The 18,717-nt window shown below is 44.4% G+C and overlaps 1 protein-coding gene across 14 annotated transcripts in view; it reads right to left on the bottom strand.

The window, feature by feature from the left end:
- Positions 1 to 18,717, bottom strand: part of LOC111266639 (uncharacterized) — a 149,373-nt gene that overhangs the window by 22,006 nt on the left and 108,650 nt on the right. For 13 of the 14 annotated variants that reach the window (XM_086970986.1, XM_022844289.2, XM_086970991.1 and 10 more), the window contains one exon: positions 1,864 to 4,132. In XM_086970986.1, coding sequence (XP_086827112.1) covers positions 1,864 to 4,097 — 2,234 coding nt within the window. In that variant the 5' untranslated portion in view covers positions 4,098 to 4,132. Of the gene's footprint in view, positions 1 to 1,863; positions 4,165 to 18,717 lie in introns of those variants that run through there. The other variant, XM_086970993.1, reaches the window with a different exon arrangement.

Below are 18,717 nucleotides of genomic sequence, written 5' to 3'. Positions count from 1 at the left end.
ATATAGTTTTTCTTTACTATAATCTGGCAACAAATAAAAATCAAGATGCAACGTTACCCTTTGAAATGAAGACAACCAAAGTTGCATCATTCAACGTGGTGAACGCCTTCACTAAAACGAAAGCTATTAAAAAAATCACGCTATTATTCAAACATTGCAACGTTCCCACGAATACAAAACCCGCACCAGCAATTACAACAAATTCACGTACTCTCGTTCCCGTGTTAGGGGTCGCCTCATGACTATTGTCGCCATATTAGAACAGTGTTCATTCAAAAGCGACATCTAAAGCGTTAGGACACTTCCTCGTAGCAATATTTGTTAAGTTGTCCTGATCGGCTCGTTTGCCCGTTCAGTAGCCACGAAGAGTACAACGACAACAGATTATTCATATAACAAAACTTTATGAAACATTATCAGAAGCGTTGGTGCGGTACGCAGTTTCTTCCGAAACTAGTTTCAGGTTGGCTTGTAACGGTAGTACGAGTTGGCATACGAGTATGTCAGCGCAGCATTTGTGGTCCTAGTAGCGGCCTGCAGGGTATATGGTCATCTCGTAGGTGCGTAGGAGTTGTAGTGGATTGCAGCATAGAAACAGGCCACTCGTTTCGCTGTTCTCTTGAGCGACCGCTGCCAGCGGTTAACTCACTAGCTCCATTGTCGACTGGCCGCAAGTAAAGCATTTGCATAACCTCGGTTAGCTCATTTGCTTATCTAGTCCACAAGGAGTCTTCCGCTTAACCCTTATTTGCCTTGCTACCGCTGCAATATCCTTCATCCTCGTTCCATAGACTTCCCGAGACAGAACTTTGTTAGGCTCTTCTCTTAAGCCACTTTAAGCTATTAGCAGAATTTAGTATTGGTCCTCCGGCTTTCGTTCATTCGGCAGCGCGGACGGCGTGCGCGATAGACAGCGTCGATTGAGAGACGAGAAACGAACGCGATGGGCAACCTCGCAGCGGTGACGCCAGACGGGTGCCGTTGTTACGTCGAACGTTGTCGCTCATTTGTTCGCGTTGCATGCGATAATTTGTTATTTATAGAAATAGGGAGAAAGAGGAGGACGAAGGGGACACGCGACCGTGATTAGTATAAACAGGCGATGGGATTCAGCTCGGTGTGGAACACCGCCTGATCGGTCGGTCGGTCGGTCGGTCGACTGAGTAAGCTGCACATGAATTCGATTCGAGATAGTGAAGGGCCCATAAAACCAGTACAGGTACAATAACAAAAAGTAACAGAAAGGCTAGTAATGATGATGCTGACCGTCGGATATTTACGACGCCACGCAGAACAAAAAGCTATTTTGCGGGTACGATTCCGGCTCGGTAAGTGTAAAACATGCAATTCAAACATCGCGCCTCAGTAGCTGTTGCCAAGCCTTTGCAATATACACTGCTCCTATGATGGCGAAACGGCCATTCAGAGTTATTTTATGCCTCCGTTTTGGCGGGTGGGAACATAATTCTATACGCTAATTAGCAAAGCAGTCATTAGAACGGACTTTTGTATTTTCGTAGGCGAAAAAAGCGTGTTGTAGATCGACTACAAATCGATAGAACGCTTCAATGAAAAACACAGACACTCAAAAAACCTATATCTATAAATATCACTGGAACGTTCGGCGCAATGTCTATTCATGTTTATTCTTCCTTCAAAGCTAACTGTATATATACCCAAATCATGTCCAATTTTCGACCTAAAAATAAAGTAAACAAGATCGTGTCCCAGCGATGCCTCTAAGTTGGCATTGCTTAAAGCACTCCGTTTACGCGAATCGAATTTAGACGAGTTTCTCTATCTTAAAACACAGTATTGAGTACTCTCTATAAAAACTATCAGTTCTTTTGTAATAAAACTTACGTGTCGTCTTTATCAGCTGTCTGAACCTGATCATCCTCAGTAATTTCGCCAATAGGTTTGGCTGGCTCGCGCACCTCACTGCGCGATGGTGGCTTTGGCGTTCCTTCTTTGTAACTGAACTCTACTAAAGGACCAGCTTTAAGGGCCATCATGGACATGGCCGGGAGTTCCTCCACGGGGGTGTCGTCAAAGTTCTCTGTCGCGTCACTTGTTCCGTCGTTGAGCATCGGGCTACTGCCGATGTCGCTTTCCTCGGAAGGCTGGCGTAGCTCGAGGGGCTGCTTGTGTCGGCCGTGCAGCGGCTGCATCGTTATCGGCTCTTGCTGTCGTCGTCGCTGTTGTTGTTGTTCATGTTTGACTCTCCTAATTTTTTTCGATTCAGCCGTTTCGGCACTGATTACTGTACTTTCTGCTGTACCAGCTGCGACGATGGCCGTGTTGGAGGCGGTGACTGTAGGGTACGACGCGTTACTCGCCCTGGTGACGAAGCTATTACTTAAAGTTGTATTTCCGTTAATGATATGTTCTGCTACGGCCACGACCTCGTTAAGCCGTAGTTCAAGAGTTGCTTCAGCCAGAGGTGCTGAGGAGGTAGTTTTGTTGCCTCTACCTGGCGTAATGGCTGGCACTCCGGCAGCAGGATTAACGGCAGCAGTACCTCTTCCACCAGCGGCGTCGCGGGTAACAGCAGTCGAACGACAAGAGGAAGGAGAAGAGCGAACTTTGTCTGCGTCGTCTTCATCGGTTGTTGCTGTGGCCGTTATTGTACTGTTATTTTCGGTACCGCTAATGGCAGGGTAACTATTAATAGCGTTAGTTCGATTTCGACCGTTGATGCTACTTTTACTGCTCGATGTAGTTATACCTGTATCATGAATAGTGGTGGTCGTATAGCTGGAACTAGCTTCCCCAGAAAGGTCGTCCGTCGTCAGTCGGACAGTGGTCACGACGTCGGGGGCCGGCACAGGGTTTGTCGCATTTACTGAGACAAAGACGGTGGCCATTGCTTTTGCCATCGACGCCACTAATCCACTGCTGGAGTCACCTGTCGTCTGACGATCCCTTGTTGGAAACTCGGTTGATGTAAAGCTGTTGCCTTTGTCGATATCGGAGATGTTCGCTGATTCATCTGTAGGTTTCTTGTCATGCGCCGTCTGCTTCGTTGCAGTCTGTGTGGATTTACTTGCCACTTCTGGATGACGATGATGCTGTTGGCTGTTGACACTGATAGCAACGGCCGAAGGAAAAGGCGTATCCGTGACAGACTGGTCGCCATTTATCGAATGGCCGTTGTTGCTGATTTCCTGTGTAGGTGCAGCGACAGCAATGGCGCTTAGCTTCTGGTGCTGTTGATTCTGCTTCGAGTTAATGGCAATCCCAATCGAAAGCGGTGTTTTCGAACTGGAAGGTGTTTTGCCTGTCGCCGTGATCGTTTCGACAGCAGCGGCGTAATGCTGGCCGTTGTCGCTATACGTTAAATATGATGATCGCGACGCGTTTGCTTTGTCGTTGTTGTCGTTAGCGTCTTTGTCGGCAGTAATGGCAGTGATGGCAGCGGCGCCTGTCTGCGTAACACGATCGGTTATCTGGTCGGGCAAATGGATGCCTCCGGAGGCGATACTTTTGTCGTTTATGGTGTCGCCAGTTTCTTCGACAAGGGTGGGGCTAAATGCACTGTCCACGATGGTGGGAGCAGGATCGTTAGGTAATGCCCGGTACGTTTCCTGCATCACTTCCGTCCGTCTTACCACTGCAGGCCCGCTCTGCATAGCTGGCCGGTAAGCATCATTTGCGCTCTTCAGCACCTGAAAGCTAACTTTCTGCGGAGCATCTTCACGCTTCTTTTGCTCATCGTCTTCCGCGGCATTTTCAGAATTACCGATTAGCTCAGATGTAGATGTAACGATTTCAGTTGACGTTGGCGCTGTCGGCTCCGGAGTAGCTACAGATCCCTGATAGACGACGTCTTTAGGACCTACCCGCCGAATATCAGCATGTGCTAGACGTGCACCGGGAACCGCTGTTGTAACTGTGTCATCCTTGTCGGATGATTCTGTCGTAGTCCAAAATGGCTGTTCCTGGAACGTGGACTTGTGTAGACGTGTAGTAGTAACCTCGATGTCGCCCGAAGGAGCTTCCGTGACATCATCGCCGCTCGTGACCGAGCGAACATTGATGGCTGCGAGACAGAGTAACACGCTCCACGTCGCTGCTGTTGTCGCTACCACTCGCATTTTGCGTGTTGGCCTTTTTTTTTTTAGATTTTTGCCTAAAAAAACAAATCGTAAAGAACAAGATTATTTCTTTACAGAAAAAAAAGGGTATTCAGTTAACAATACTCTACGTGAAACCGCATATAAATATGACAACTGTATATACGTGTAGTGAGTTATACTCATTTAAAAACAGTTTCACGTTCGAAACAAAGTTACGTGTACGTTCGAAAGTACATAGACGACTTGGCTCAGATAAATAAATTCATGAAAAGTAAACAGATTTATTCAAATGCGTTTTTTCTTAAATATTCACTCATAACGTATTTAGAATTCACATAGGATCTATATACTCTATACTAAGAGTAATGAAACAGATAATGCTAGGATTCACTGGCGACATGAACACCGATACCATCACTGCATCTAACTGCATGATATGATAGCTATAATACAGCGGGGGTAAAACGTTTCAAGCCCCCTTGCTATAATCTATCTATTTTCGCGCTCGACGATAACTGGCAAAGCTGTCTTTTGACATAATCGTCTCTCCAACAAATACGGAAGAGCAGCACGGTACATGACAGATATGTCTTGGTTTAGTTTATCCGCATTAGCACGTCGCCTTCGATGATACGCTGGTCGTAATGGTAACAACATCGTTCAATTCCAGATATTGCTACATCAGTAACATCAGGATATCCGCGACTAAGCTTCGTTGGTAGCTGTGCATTCGTTACCCATACTTTCCAGTTGCTCAAGGAAAAATTATTGAAACTATCGATATACATACATGCCGTAAACAATAATCCTAAAACTAATCAGATTAAGAGACGCATTACAGAAAGACGCAAGAAAAAAGTGATAATGGAAACGATTGACTATCGATGTAGCCATTGATCATCGTACGGTAGCCTCTTTACTCAGTGTAACTTAGTGGATGCTGTTCAGCTAACTAGGTAAGCTAGTTTAAGCCGCGATCTAATGGCCAGCTGCATCGCTCCTTTGTGTCTGTGCGCGTAACAGGCCCTCATCGTCGCCGGTGACGACGCTCATCGCGTCTACCGGGAATAAACCACAACGACAAGGCGACATAATCAAGAAACTACAGTTGCTATGAATCCTGTCAAAAGTTTAAGCACATACACAATGCCAACATAGCTATTACAGACGCAGTTACGTGACGAGGCGGAACAAACTATAACAACAATGGCGGCGGCGGCGGCAGCAATAGCTACAAGAACAGTAGCGGTAATAGTCGTCACAACATCAACATCCGCTGCAACCAAAACGACACAACTAATTATAATCAATTGCCGCGGTGGCGGGACGCGGAGCGGCTTGCCCCACAGACCTGCTCCCCACCAACAGTTTCGTCGTCGCTGTAGTAGATGTCGTTGTTGTTTTTGTTGATGGGGACGGAGATTGCAACTGATAATAGTGATTATATGTGGACGGCGTTATTTGACAACGGCTTTACTTGCTTTGCTGCTATTCACGCGGGCGCCAGCGCTGGCCTATTCACTTATTGTGGGACTGTGCCTGTGGGCAGTAGTTATTGTGACATAGCCTGATTGTACAGAGGTTACTCATGTTGTTGGGCAAGCAAGCGCACCAACGGCCCCAGCGCTATCAATAGGCTGCGAAGGCCAGCCATATGAAGACCAAACCATTTTGCGGAGCGCGGCAGTACCTGTGGAGTTGAGTAGTCCATTTAAAATCGGTAATTCTGTTAACTAAAGAAGTCATATTCATAGACGTATAGACGTCAATTGCTTATTTTCGTTTCTCGTTCTTTCAGAAGCACGATACATTTTGCTTTATCGACCTTCTATTACGGCAAGCGACAACATTCTCAAAATCCAACATTATTTTAGAGAAGCATTTGGATTAGACTTTTGAAAAGAATACTACCGCAGTCAACGTGCAGAGAACTGGCAGGCTCACCTAAATGGAAGGCTAGAATAGCTGGATTGTAGGGTAAGGTATTTACACGTTAGTGACACTATACAGTATCATTGAACTTCGTCGGAATACGCTATACTTAGCGGCAGTGGCAGACGTACAACTCCAAAAATACATTCACTATACACCGCTTAAAATCGAATGCCCCCCAGATTGACGTTTAGTCGCCGGAATGCATACGGGTAAACAGACAGGTCCATGCACCTCAAGCTTGCCGTGAGGTTCTGGCGCAACGGTAACGACAGCAGTGCCCTACCTTTGCAGGCGTCGTGCGACGTTATATCGCACTGGGTGCGATGGTAGCATTACAGCGGTAGGAAGCAATCACTGAGGCGCTCATACCGCTCATGGCCGTCGCTGCAGCATTAGCAGACTCAACGGCCTGTTAATCTACGACGCGGTTTAGATTAGTAGCGTCGCGTGGGCGCAGGAGAAACGAGATGCGATGTCCCATTGAGTCCTTTTCTGTCTGCAGGACGATCCAGCAGAGAACGACGAAACAAAGTGGGAACGAATGTCGTTTACTCTACATTGCTGCGGAAACGCGGGAGAATCTCATCCGTGAATTGAGTATGAGACCGTGACGATGCCTGCAGCTCCTGCTGCTTATGTTTATCGGTTTCGTTGAGTGCCGCTGCTGTGATTGCAGTAAAAACGTTTAGGAGAATTGTTATGATTTGCCAATTTGGAACCCCCTTCACATTTACCGTGCGATCATATAGGCAGCTGAATAAGGCCTTCTAGGTTCACAATTTAGCCATGGCCAGCGTGTATTGTGATGTTCTAGTTAGAGTCACAGTACACGTAGGAGTGAGACAATAAGCGCTACTTGCTTGCTTGACTAAGAGGACTGCACTTTTCCTATTGCTGAAAGGGGTAGAAATTGGAGTAATAATTGCAGCAGTGACAGATATGTTATATCCCAATAAAAAGTATGGATTAACTAATTATCCAGTCTCAATGACAGGCGGAAAGTTTCCCGCGAATGTCGGGAGCGCGCATTCCCAAAGACAATGTCAGCTCCGAAAGGGGATAATACAGACAGCAGGAAAGGCACTATTACTCATTCCTGGATACGAAAAAGATCTTCGCTACTATTTGTACCTGGTCAGGATCGAAGTAGATCCGTCTACCGAGCGATTTAAGCGGCTACGTTTTTGAGTGCAAACAAGTGGTAGCGCGTTAGAACTTGTATGTACCACGTTAGGCACAAGCTAAACTAGGACCCGTGTTTAATTTGATCGAAAATGAACTACAATAGTGATAGCTTTTTGTCGCCTATCCTCCACAAAGTGGGTGATTGCAAGCATGATAGTTTATGTAGTGCGTGTGGCACACTTTCATTTCATATAGATCATATATATGGCTTAGAGAAAATCATATCTATGATTGGCCAAACGGCACTATAGAGTAGTCCATTCGAATTGGTGCGCACTCCACAAAGGGCCCAAAGGGAAAAAACAACAAACTGAACCTCTGAGGTATACACTCGCACTTAACAGCTGCATGCAGGCGATACGATGCTACGTTCTGAGGGCACTTTTATCTTAACTACAGTTTGTGACTGTTCGGCTTCATTAAGCCAAACACTTCAAATCGTATCGACATACGGAATGATATGTCCGCTCACTCTAAGCAGGCCGCAATAAAGTAAAACAGCTTTATTATACCCATTGCTGTTTCCATAATTTTATATCCCCAATAATAATCGGTTAACTTTATTCGTAGGGAACCCAGATATAATGTTGTGCGATATTATTTCTATTTAATGCTTAACGAATTTCTGTTCGATAGAGAGCTATATAAAATTTGATCAAACTATTATGTTATGTGTTTAGTTACTAATCATCTAATGATAGTGGTGCCTTAATTATGTGTATGGTAATAAGTCCTGTAGCTACTCTAATTAACTTTCGTAATAAGATCACAAACCACGGTCAGCGTTTGTCTCTGTTAACTATACTTGCGTGATACGTTTCGATTCCGTATCGACTTCAGAAATTCAACCGTGCAGAAATTCAACCGTGCTACATATTTTATGATTGTTTCCAAGCACAATTAACGACAAGTGTCTTAAACTTGTTCGTCTTTGCCGCTGCCCGTCGCGGCTATTGTAAGAGTACAGAAATCTTATGCAAATACTATCCAATGTGATTTCAAGGCTTGACTTTCACCCGCGATCCCCCTTGAGGTCTTTTGGGGTGCCAACCCGAAAACAGCCACAGCAGCTGTTACATGTTTGTCAGGTATAAGCAATATCTCTAGCTCCGTTTTCTACGCACCGAGGGCACGAGCATGCAGAAAGGCACTCCAGCAGGTGCCATCTCCAGTTGCACCCCACTACATGCATATAAACGTATTCCGCTGTAATTTGCTTTTTAATTCCTCCAGACGTTGAAGCTGACATAGAGAAGTACGGATATCAGACCAAAGCAGACCGAGTTGAGGCGTATCACGCCCACCGGAGGAAAGCAAGCAATTAAACTACCCTTCATCTTCATCAAAGCCACTCGTCTGACTGGATGGTCGATCGGTCGGTCGGTCGGTAGATGAATAATCTTGATTTAAGAGATTGTCATACGGCTGAGGTCCATACGCAACACCTCACACATTTCGAGTAGTCTGGTGTGAGTGACAGTTTATCGTTCCACAGGCACCTCGTTGCCACCCATCGTTGGCGTGAATATCATCTATGTCCTGGTAAACGTTGGCTGGCTGGCGTCAGTCAGCAACAGCGACAAGGGTAGCAACGAACTGGTTGCACCCACTCGATATCGCCTGACCTTGATGTCTAACGGGCCACATGGACAGCTGTTACTGTCATGTTTCGCCGTTACGATGCTTCCAGCCGGTAGCGTTAGCGCTAACCGCGTTGTGATTTCAACGAGAGTCATAACTTGCTAGCCATAGTGGCTGTATGGTTAACTCTGACACGGATATTTAGTTAGATGTTGAATGCCCACTTGCACGACCGGCTGACGGCGGTGGGTGGCATGCTCAGGCTGAGGTAGCTATGAGTTGATGGCATATTGACGACATCAGCGGTATCGATACGCTACAGCCCATCATCACCACGGGTCCAAAGATCGAAACGGATGAGGTGGCACCGAATAGCAACTTCGAAAGCGTACGGCAGCAACGGTACACGGGAAAATGAATCGTTAAGTAAAGAAGAAAACAGACCGACAATTTAACAGTTGTATTTCACTCAGATCTTCCCCGTATGTTATTCGGCACGCTGTGAATTTAGCTATCCATTATTGGGTCCTTTGACAGTTTTGACCCCACACTGTTCTATGGTGCATGCGTAATCCTTCTGACCGTGACGGCAACAGACTTCAGGTTATCAGGAGCACTGCTATGATTATATCTTTGAAGAGAATATCGTCAAAACGTCGACCGCTAATAGGTGGCATTCTTGTTTTTATTCAGGTACTATTGCAAATTGAGTTTATTCAATGATCTTTGCAAGAGATAACAAAACACCATTGTTTACGTCTCTGTCCATTACTAAACAATTAATTTTCGAAAACAATAGTAGCACAGAGCGATTACTCTTTTGCGTTACCATTGAATACGCACCTTACCAAATTTGTTAGAACGTAGTAATTCTATGCAGAATTTATAAATATAAGATTAAGCGCGTTAGCCTTAGATAGATAACAATGCCAACAACATGTATCTGTATACTAAATGCACATAGCATAAACAAAATGGCGGAAAGCAGGCTTTCATTCAATAACGGCTTGACCATTATGTACGGTTGAGCTATTTGGTTACATTTGCTTGGGCAATGGTGTATAATATAGCACAGCATACGAACAGGGCACACAGAGCTTGTATAATCATGCACAGCAGCCACATGAGAATTGGGTCGCTTAGGAATGATATGGATCTGAAGACGCACGCCGACAGGTATTGATAGATAAATATTAAATACAGGTATAGATGTTCTGTTATAGTATAGCTGCGAAGCGGCGTAGTAGCTCAAGAGAGGTGACGGAGAATTTGACCCGCCGGGAAACTGAAGTACGGAAAACGCAGACATCTACGTCACGTCGTAGACCGATGATACATACCACAGTGTGAAAGATCCCTTTTATTGGCATGTATATCCATATACATTACGCACATCAGCCATTCTAACATCGCTGGTAGCAGGACATTCAATTGGTGCAATAGACCTACATGCAGACAAACACAGATAAAATGGAAGCATTGCCCTTCTAGATTGCGCCGTACAACTTCTCATTGTATTGTATCGCTGAGGAAAGATGACACGTTTCTACGAAGAAGACAGGCGAACACGATAATGGCCGTGGCCAGCACGCAAAAAACTTAATTTCTCATTCTTCTGTATTTCATGACCTTCATAGGTGTAGATTATAGCGATTTTCCGTAACTTGAAGACACCGACCTTGTCTCACCAGGCGGAGACACTGTCGACACATCGACTACTGTGGCCTGACTAGGCCCTTTTTCGTAACCCACTACTTGTGTTCATTCTAATTGTCGTTGCTCGTAACATCTTGAAACACAATAAACACACAGATCATTGCATGAACGAAACAAAAAAAGATGCGCGCACTATAGCGGCTTGTATCGTATTGAAACCTCTCATCATGTCCAGCATTCCGTCATATGGATTACACAGTTCCGAGCGGACCTTTGAGTCTAAAATATCTCTAGCTACTGTAGCACATCTCACACAAACACATAGCTTATATATGAACAAGTATTAGTGTGCATAATCTGTTTTTGTCTATTCCGCCTACGAGAATCAACAAGACAACGGAGTAAGGAGGCACAAATCGAAGAGTGCAATAATGTCGTTTGCAACCATGTATCCTGTGTGCACGCTAGCTATCCCCATATGCCTGAGGGAAGTCACTGCATCTTTATAACATATCAGTCCCACTATAAACGAGTACCGCTACTGCCCACGCTCATTTTAGTTGCCCCTATGAAGATGATACGCAGGTTTTCGGTATGGCATTGTCCTTTTACCATAGCAGTTGCAGCCGGGGTTTGCAAGCCAGTCGAACGACTAATCGCGTTCACTAGCGTTTGTCTTCTTCTCGCCTATAGCTCTCACAGCTACAGCGCAATAATAACAACAACAACAACAAGGACAATAATAAGAGATGAATAAAGAAATATGAGAAACGCTGTGACAATCATTGTTGTCATCGGACATAATCGTATGGATGCGCGACCATTAATCCGGGTAGGTTTGCCCGCTGTATCAGAAGATGCCAGTGCATCTGTCGTGGTTACACGTTCTTCGAGTAGAGTTCTTGCGAACTCTAACCGACCGCGGACGGCTGCGTGTAATAGTACCACTATTTGTTATACGTACTTAATAATCAATCACGTCTCGTTTATGTAGCATACAAGACAGGAAAGAGCTTGCCACACGAGAAGTGCAAGTGAAGAAGCAGAAAGCGAAAAAAGCTGTTGGTTGTGGAGGAAAAGGTAGTGCTAATCGCGAGGGGGTTTATCAGCGTAACTACAGCTGAGTCGCTCGTTTGTTCTGTTCTCTCGTGTTGGCCATGAATAATACCCCCGGATGCTATTTCCAAATACGGCAGCACAATGGAACCAATCAGAGAGTAATAAGAGGGAAAACTGAACAGAGTGGCGGGGGAGGGGCACGAAGAGACAAGCGGAAGGCAAATCCATGTATATATATATATATGTATAATGTCTCAAAAATGTGTGCCCTGTTAATGCCTTTTTTGTAGTACAGTGATTGGTGCCGTTCACCTGATTCTATTGCACACAGCTGTTTCAGCATGCACTTAGGAGGGCTTTAATCAAGGTGACAATTTTATTTCCAACAGGGCATAGCGCGCGTCCATTACCATCGTGATGTCAGAACATGAAAATGTTCCGGGCAGAAAAATTAGACGAGGGAGTCTTATAGAATGCCTCACCCGTTCACCAGACTAATCTACGGCAGAAAACCGACGGTAGTGGAATATTTATGGGACCAAATGCAAGTAAAGGATCTAGTATTGTTGAGCTAAGAGGAGCTAAGCTCCAGTCAACAATATGTTGCTCGTTCTAATAGGGATGTTTCTCCTCTAGTTCTCGCCTTCACTATATGACCTTGACTTTGTATCGAGTCGGGTTGTTTGTTCCTAAATTGTGCCAAATCAACATACACTTATTTAAGCTAAGTCAGTTTCCACTCTAATCTTTAATTTTTCACATTCTAAAACGTATGCAACACTTAAATCTGTAGACAAATGTGTATCTTCTGTTTGGTGGGTCATCCACGATACGGAAGTAGGCTTTAAACGTCCATACTATCTATAGACACTATATAAGATAGCATACGTCAAGCAAGCATGTTCAACGTAGAATTCGATGTGAATATGTAGCAAAGGTTTATAAAATGGAAAGAAATGTAATGGGTTCTAACAATTAATAGGTATGTGAAACTAAGGAAATCAAGAAGCACCGAGCGGCGTGAAAAAACCACACGTCACAGGCCGGTCACTTGTCGTTGTACTCTGCTCAGCCTAGTCTGGATGATTAGAAAGACTACTTTCCATACTTAGGTAACTGAACTTACCACCTATGGCTAATCTCCTCCAATTTTATTGTTCTTATTATAATAAGTAACACAAGTTAGTGTTTTTGTATTACAATTGAGATCGCCAATTTCATCAGTATCATAATCGGTAACTTGTCATGTTATAGCATCCGTCTTGACTGTATCGTCGTCACATGCTTTGTGTGCGTTTATATGTTTTATGCCTATTTTGTTCGGGAGTATAAACCTCCTTCAATAGTTTGTACAAGTGACTCGTTTGATCGGCGCATTTCCTTTCGGGTCTGCATTACATTGGTTACCTATGGCCCTTGGGCTGCATTGGTGGATAATACGTTGGTGCACATATAAATCTTGACGATAAATGCGCCATTCTCTATGGGAAATCCACATGTTGTTGATAGATCGTCTATGCTTTGACAGCTTTCGGTTCATTTTCCAGCAAAGCACCGTCAATCCTGGCATCAGACTGATGACAATATAGGGAGGCAGGTTCGTGATCGATTTTATTTTAGGCCAGATTGGCCATGTGTTGCGTATAATCGAATGTTGCGTTGCCGGTTGTTGCGCATCACTCGATTCGTGTTGTTGTTATGTGACGCGCCTTTACGTGGGCTAACATTTGCCAGAGGATATGTCACTAGCAGCCAGTCGAAAGAAGACAAAGTCTTCCTTCTTTCACGCTTCATTACTGCCTTCCTACTCCGATAGCAACCACTGGAGAGCTTGAAAGATATGATTGTAAAAAGAGTTGAGGAATCACCCGCTGACTGAAATATTATGTCAATCATGAGATGGCAGCAAAGCTAACGAGAACGAAAAAACGTGCGCAACATTATGATCTTCATAATGTTGCGCACGATCAACATATTACTCTGAGTATCTCCCCTTCTGATCCGAGATCCTCGAAATATGTCCCTTACATATGGACCTGTGGAACTGTCTCCACCCAGCGGTATCCGTTCGAACTCAAGCGGACTCTCCAGCAGATAGAGGGTAGAACAAACCAGACACAGGAAGTCTTTCCAGCAGCATCGTCAACTGAGGGAGCAGCATCTCTACGACCGCTGACATTCCAAAGGTCACAATCGCCATAGCCATTGTCAGCTGTCACGAAAAGGGGGCTTAGCAAACAAAGGTCAGGTCGGTAAGAAATAAACTCGGAAAGATGTTTTCAATAATCAACCTGCTCGGGTGTGCCCGCTCAAGCGTGCTGATTAATAAGAGCTTTACTGTTTGTCCATTTGTGCATCTGCCGACGACACGATCCTCGGCATGCTACCATTAGTACCACAAACTTTATTATTACTGTAAACGCCCCAGTATCTCCGTTATAAATACTCAATGTTCTATAGCATGACTCAGTTTTGCGATGGCCTTTATCTATACCTGTTTTTATTTGCCACTAAAAAGTCTTTCTATCATTTTTTTAATGTTTATTTGGTTCATCAACTAGACATTCGTTTACTATTTTGAATTCGTGTGTGCCTTAAACCAAAAATCTTTCTCTAGAATCCTCGGAGCGAGACGCCTGTCGCCGTTAGTGTTGCTGAAGTACTATAGTTCAAGATTCTATCGGTAAGTTAAAAAGCTGTACGTTCGCTTGTAGCGCGAAAAATGAGATATGCCTTGTTGCGTTAACAGATTTCGTATGAACACAAAGAGCATCGAAAGAAACTTTACATACGCACGGGCTTTTTCCGTGCACACACAGACTGAGCCAGGCTAGGGCAACGGTAGCATGAAATGGGTGCGGCGAAAACAACAGCCGAAATCATCATCGTACTCAGTGCATGCACGCAGGTGTACGAGCGTAACTGACAGTAAAGCACAACATAAAACAAGGCTGGCAGACAACGATACGTAAGCACAGCATCAGGCAGTCGAAGCAGGCGAGCAGAGAAGTCCCCTACAGGAAACGGCGCGTTTTTCGCGTTTGATCAATATGCTGGTGCTTACGGTAACAGCAGCACGATACGGGGGTAGTAGCGGTAGATGCCGTCGAGAAACACAATGAGGCATATAAACGCCGCAACACAACAGAACAACACGCTAACGGCGAAAACGATAGCGACGACTTAACAAAAAGAAAGACGGAGCCCCTCCCGCTGACGAGCAATCGCCCCAACGGCGGCGACGGTAGCGGCAACAACAGAAGTGGTATCGATGTTGACGGGCGGCGGAGAAGGGCAAAGAACCAACAGAAGAAGAACTTAAATAATGTGAAAGGCCGAACACATCGGGACAGCGAGAGATGGCTAGGAGGCGATAGGAGTAGGCCAAAAAGCCCGATGCCAAAAGGAAAGTGCCGGCTGTGCGAACAAGCAGTATAAAGTTTCTCCTATTCAAAACAGGCGGAACAGAACGACCCAAGCGACCTACGGCGGCCAAGCAGGCGAACGGACGGCAGTCGGGAAGGGAGGTTGGACTCGCTAGAGAACGAGAATAATGCGGAGCGTTAACGACACACATACGCATATACTCGATTTATACAGAGCAAATATGCCGTACATATAGAAACACACGCACATACTATCTTGTATGAGATGTCTGCGTCAACAGGCATCATCTGTTGTGGCAGGTACACGTCGGACTAGAATAAAATAGCTCCAGTGATAGCACGAGCATCCAATATCTGTTGTCGATGCTGTTGTCCTAGAGACATGTTGACATAAAGGAGCCTGACAAACGGTAGCTCGATGAAGACGTTCTAGTAGGCTTAGTAGCAATATTCAGGTAGCAGCACAAACATAAAAACCTATGTAATATAAAAAGGCTGTGTTAGTTATTCGGCAGCACGACTACCTACCGTCTCCCTATAACGTCCCATTTCCTTCGTCGATTTTTCTAATCTTCTGTAACAATTGCGCCCGACCATAGTTCTATTTACAAGTCAAGTGTTTTGGTTTTTCTATCAAGGCTAACACCACTGTACTTATTGATAGTCGTTTTCGTTGATTTTCGATCGTACGCCAGCGATCTTGTTCATTATCTTGCTGATTTTCGGTGCTCGTGGCCGTGGCCTCTTGCATGAAAATAGTACAGTCGATCCCAGTGTATCGATCTGTGGATTGCGCATCTTAAGTCGGGCAAGATTTTCACGCATGAGAACTGCACGACATTATGGCGCTAGTAATACAGAGCTGGCGTAACACGGTGGGAACCTTTAACGAAGATAAGTATATAAAGTTAACGAACAAATCTAACGATACCTCGAGAGGCATACAATTGTTGTCGTTAAAGCGCGCTGCTCTTAAACTTGATTTATGTCGAACACAAAGACAAAGCGTATCTACTCAAACTTCTGACAAGTTTGTATGTAAGTTCTATAAATTAATTTTTCTCTTCTATGCAAGTTTTATAAATTAATTAAGGATAGAAAATAGAGGCGATCTCATGAAACGAATGCTCTAGTCTTAAGAGCTGCTCTGGCTTGAGATGCACGTTTGCTCGAGCATATTATACAGAACGCAATTTGAGCTTGGGAAATTTCAAGAGAGAATTCAAGTGGAACTGCTAGTTCAATATTAATTTACTGAACTAACTAATACTGTATCTTTTATTCGTTTCAATATAGCATGCCTCGATTTCCTACGTCCGCTCTTTAGACTATAACGGGTTCTTTCGCAAACAAATCCAACCTTCAACCTCACCTTCAAATTTGAACAACTGCTTGTCTCAAGCGCATCCTTCGCTTCCATCAATGTATTCGAAATGGGGTTGAGCCAAGTGTAGCCCATTTGTTCTACCACATATATAAAAACTGGAAAACATGCGATACACGGGTGCTCATTTTCTGACATAGTTCAGCCAGCGAACATAAAAGCTTTCGAAGCATTCAGCTCACTCAGTCGCCGGTTATTTAAGGAAAGCGCGATCAAAAGCCTACAAGTAAGCACCCGGACCTACAATTAGTATAGCGGCCGTCCGGCCGTAAACAGGCCAACTCCAGAATTTCGTTGAAGGACAGAAAGAATAACAAATGACAGTGAAAAAGAAAGGCATGACACCCGGTCGTTACGGCGAGTTAGTATTACCGTATCGTTTCGTGACCATTTAACGATTGGCTACTGCAGGCACGCTCACTAACGCCGCGCTTTAATGCCATCCTGCCCCGCATAGATGCGGTACTACGTGATCCCGAAAACGCGGCAGAGCAACAATCTGATCTGCTTGTTTTTTTCTCATCGACGAGTATTCATGCAAAATTGCACAAAGCTATGTGAAACAATAGTGATTCCATTCGATTTAATCGCTCGTGCTGACAGGATAAACCAACTGTTTTTCATTTCAATTCATTTCAACAAAAAAAATCATGTTATTGCTGCTGCTGCTGCTGCTGCTGCTGCTGCTGATATTAGACAATAGTAGAATTTTATCCTGTCCCAAATTTCTCTGTTCGTTGAGATGGTCTCCTTTTCGCCCTTATTCCTTATCGATGATTCATGCTTGACAGTACGTGCTTGCTTATGAAATGTACGAATGGTCGAGGCATGTAGCGTTGTCGTTTGACTGCCTTACCCTGTCTCGAAGGTATACACCGTTTTAATGATTTCAATGCCCCAAAGTAGGTTCTTATATCCTTGAACTCGTCCAGTACCAATGCCAGTCAAATTCGTAGCGCCAAAGATCGGTTCGTGCTTAGGTAGCCGTTATATTATTATGTAAATAGCTACGGCAAGATAACTCACCAATGATGATGCTCATTGTGCTAGCGGGTAATACATGATTCACCTACGCCACTCGCTGCTATAATGTATCTACCTATATATATATATATATAGACGCTGAATACAGCTTTTGCTAAGGTGTCAGACGGTGATGGTAATCCGACTGTATTGATAATGTTGAAAGAATGTAACAATCAGATGAAGGATCGAGGCAAAAATACAAATATTCGAAAGGTCGAAGCGTGCGGCAGATAAATATTCAGCAACAGTAGTAAATACATGTGAGAGGGGAGAAAGTGTAGAAAGAGACACTAGAGAATAGAGGAACTGAAGTCCTTTTCAACGGGAAGATTCCTAGCCAAGCAGCTTGCTCGGTTGGCCTCCTGAGTTGGCTTTGGCTTCCGCCTGTCGAGGGATCCGTGCGTTTTTCGATGACATCTTCTTAGGGACACTGGGATAAGCCGCAACGAGCGATCGTGTGAGATATTTGCTTCGGTAACACTTTCACTAAAAATAAATCGAAATTGAACCCATCCAGCAAAGTGTATCGTCTTTCCGTCATCAGTAACAAGGTCCACCCTGAAATCGACCTCTACGACCGCGAATAGCATTCGAATTTGGTAACGTTTCACTGCCTTCGTAGTGGTCGTCACGAATGTGATCAACGCGCCGCGCGTTATTGCACTGTGTGCGTAGCTGTGCATGCACGCCTTCATCCTGTCCTGCACGATTCTGACCTCTATCGGAGCGATCGGCTAATCCGCTCGAAGGACACATTAACCGTAGCAATTGCCAGATTGAAAAGCTAAACAATACGAAGGAAAAGAATGTTTATTTTCAAGAGCTTCGGCGCTTAGAACGCCGTAAGGGCGACAAAAATGTACATAATAAACACTATATATACATATGCGACCGTATTAAAGAACCAACGGCCTACTATCTCGGACACACTCCGATAAGCCTTGAATTTTTTTTGTACTATTTATATTTTTAAACTTCAGAATCAACAAATATGTTTCGTTGAAACCGGAGGTAGACACACACAAATGGTAATATGTTCAGCTATTCACATTACTGTGGTCGTATCTCGTGTAGCCATTGCATGGCTAAGTCAGATTGCAACTTTCCGGAAAACGGTCGCTTCGCTCGAGCCTCGGAAAGAGCATTTATATCAGATTAACTAAGGAAGCAAATATTTACCTTGTTTACTTCTAATTCTAAATCCTAAGGTTGATTTTTTCTTTACTTTGGTTCCTCTGTACTTCAATGGTGCATCCACAGATACGCTTAATATTAGCTGTCAAATGGTATACCACGATGTGCTAACTAATATTCGTGTTCTCTACTGTCAGTTAATATGCATACTAACGAATCTGCGCTTGTGCTACCCTCTTGTGGATGATAGACACGATTTTCCGACCCCCGCTCAGAGGGGTGGTCGGAAAAT

The sequence above is a fragment of the Varroa jacobsoni genome, unplaced genomic scaffold (assembly GCF_002532875.2).
Source record: "Varroa jacobsoni isolate VJ856 unplaced genomic scaffold, vjacob_1.0 scaffold_1104, whole genome shotgun sequence".
In the NCBI taxonomy this organism is placed as follows: Eukaryota; Metazoa; Arthropoda; class Arachnida; order Mesostigmata; family Varroidae; genus Varroa; species Varroa jacobsoni.
This window is presented reverse-complemented; position numbering and strand designations above follow the sequence as displayed.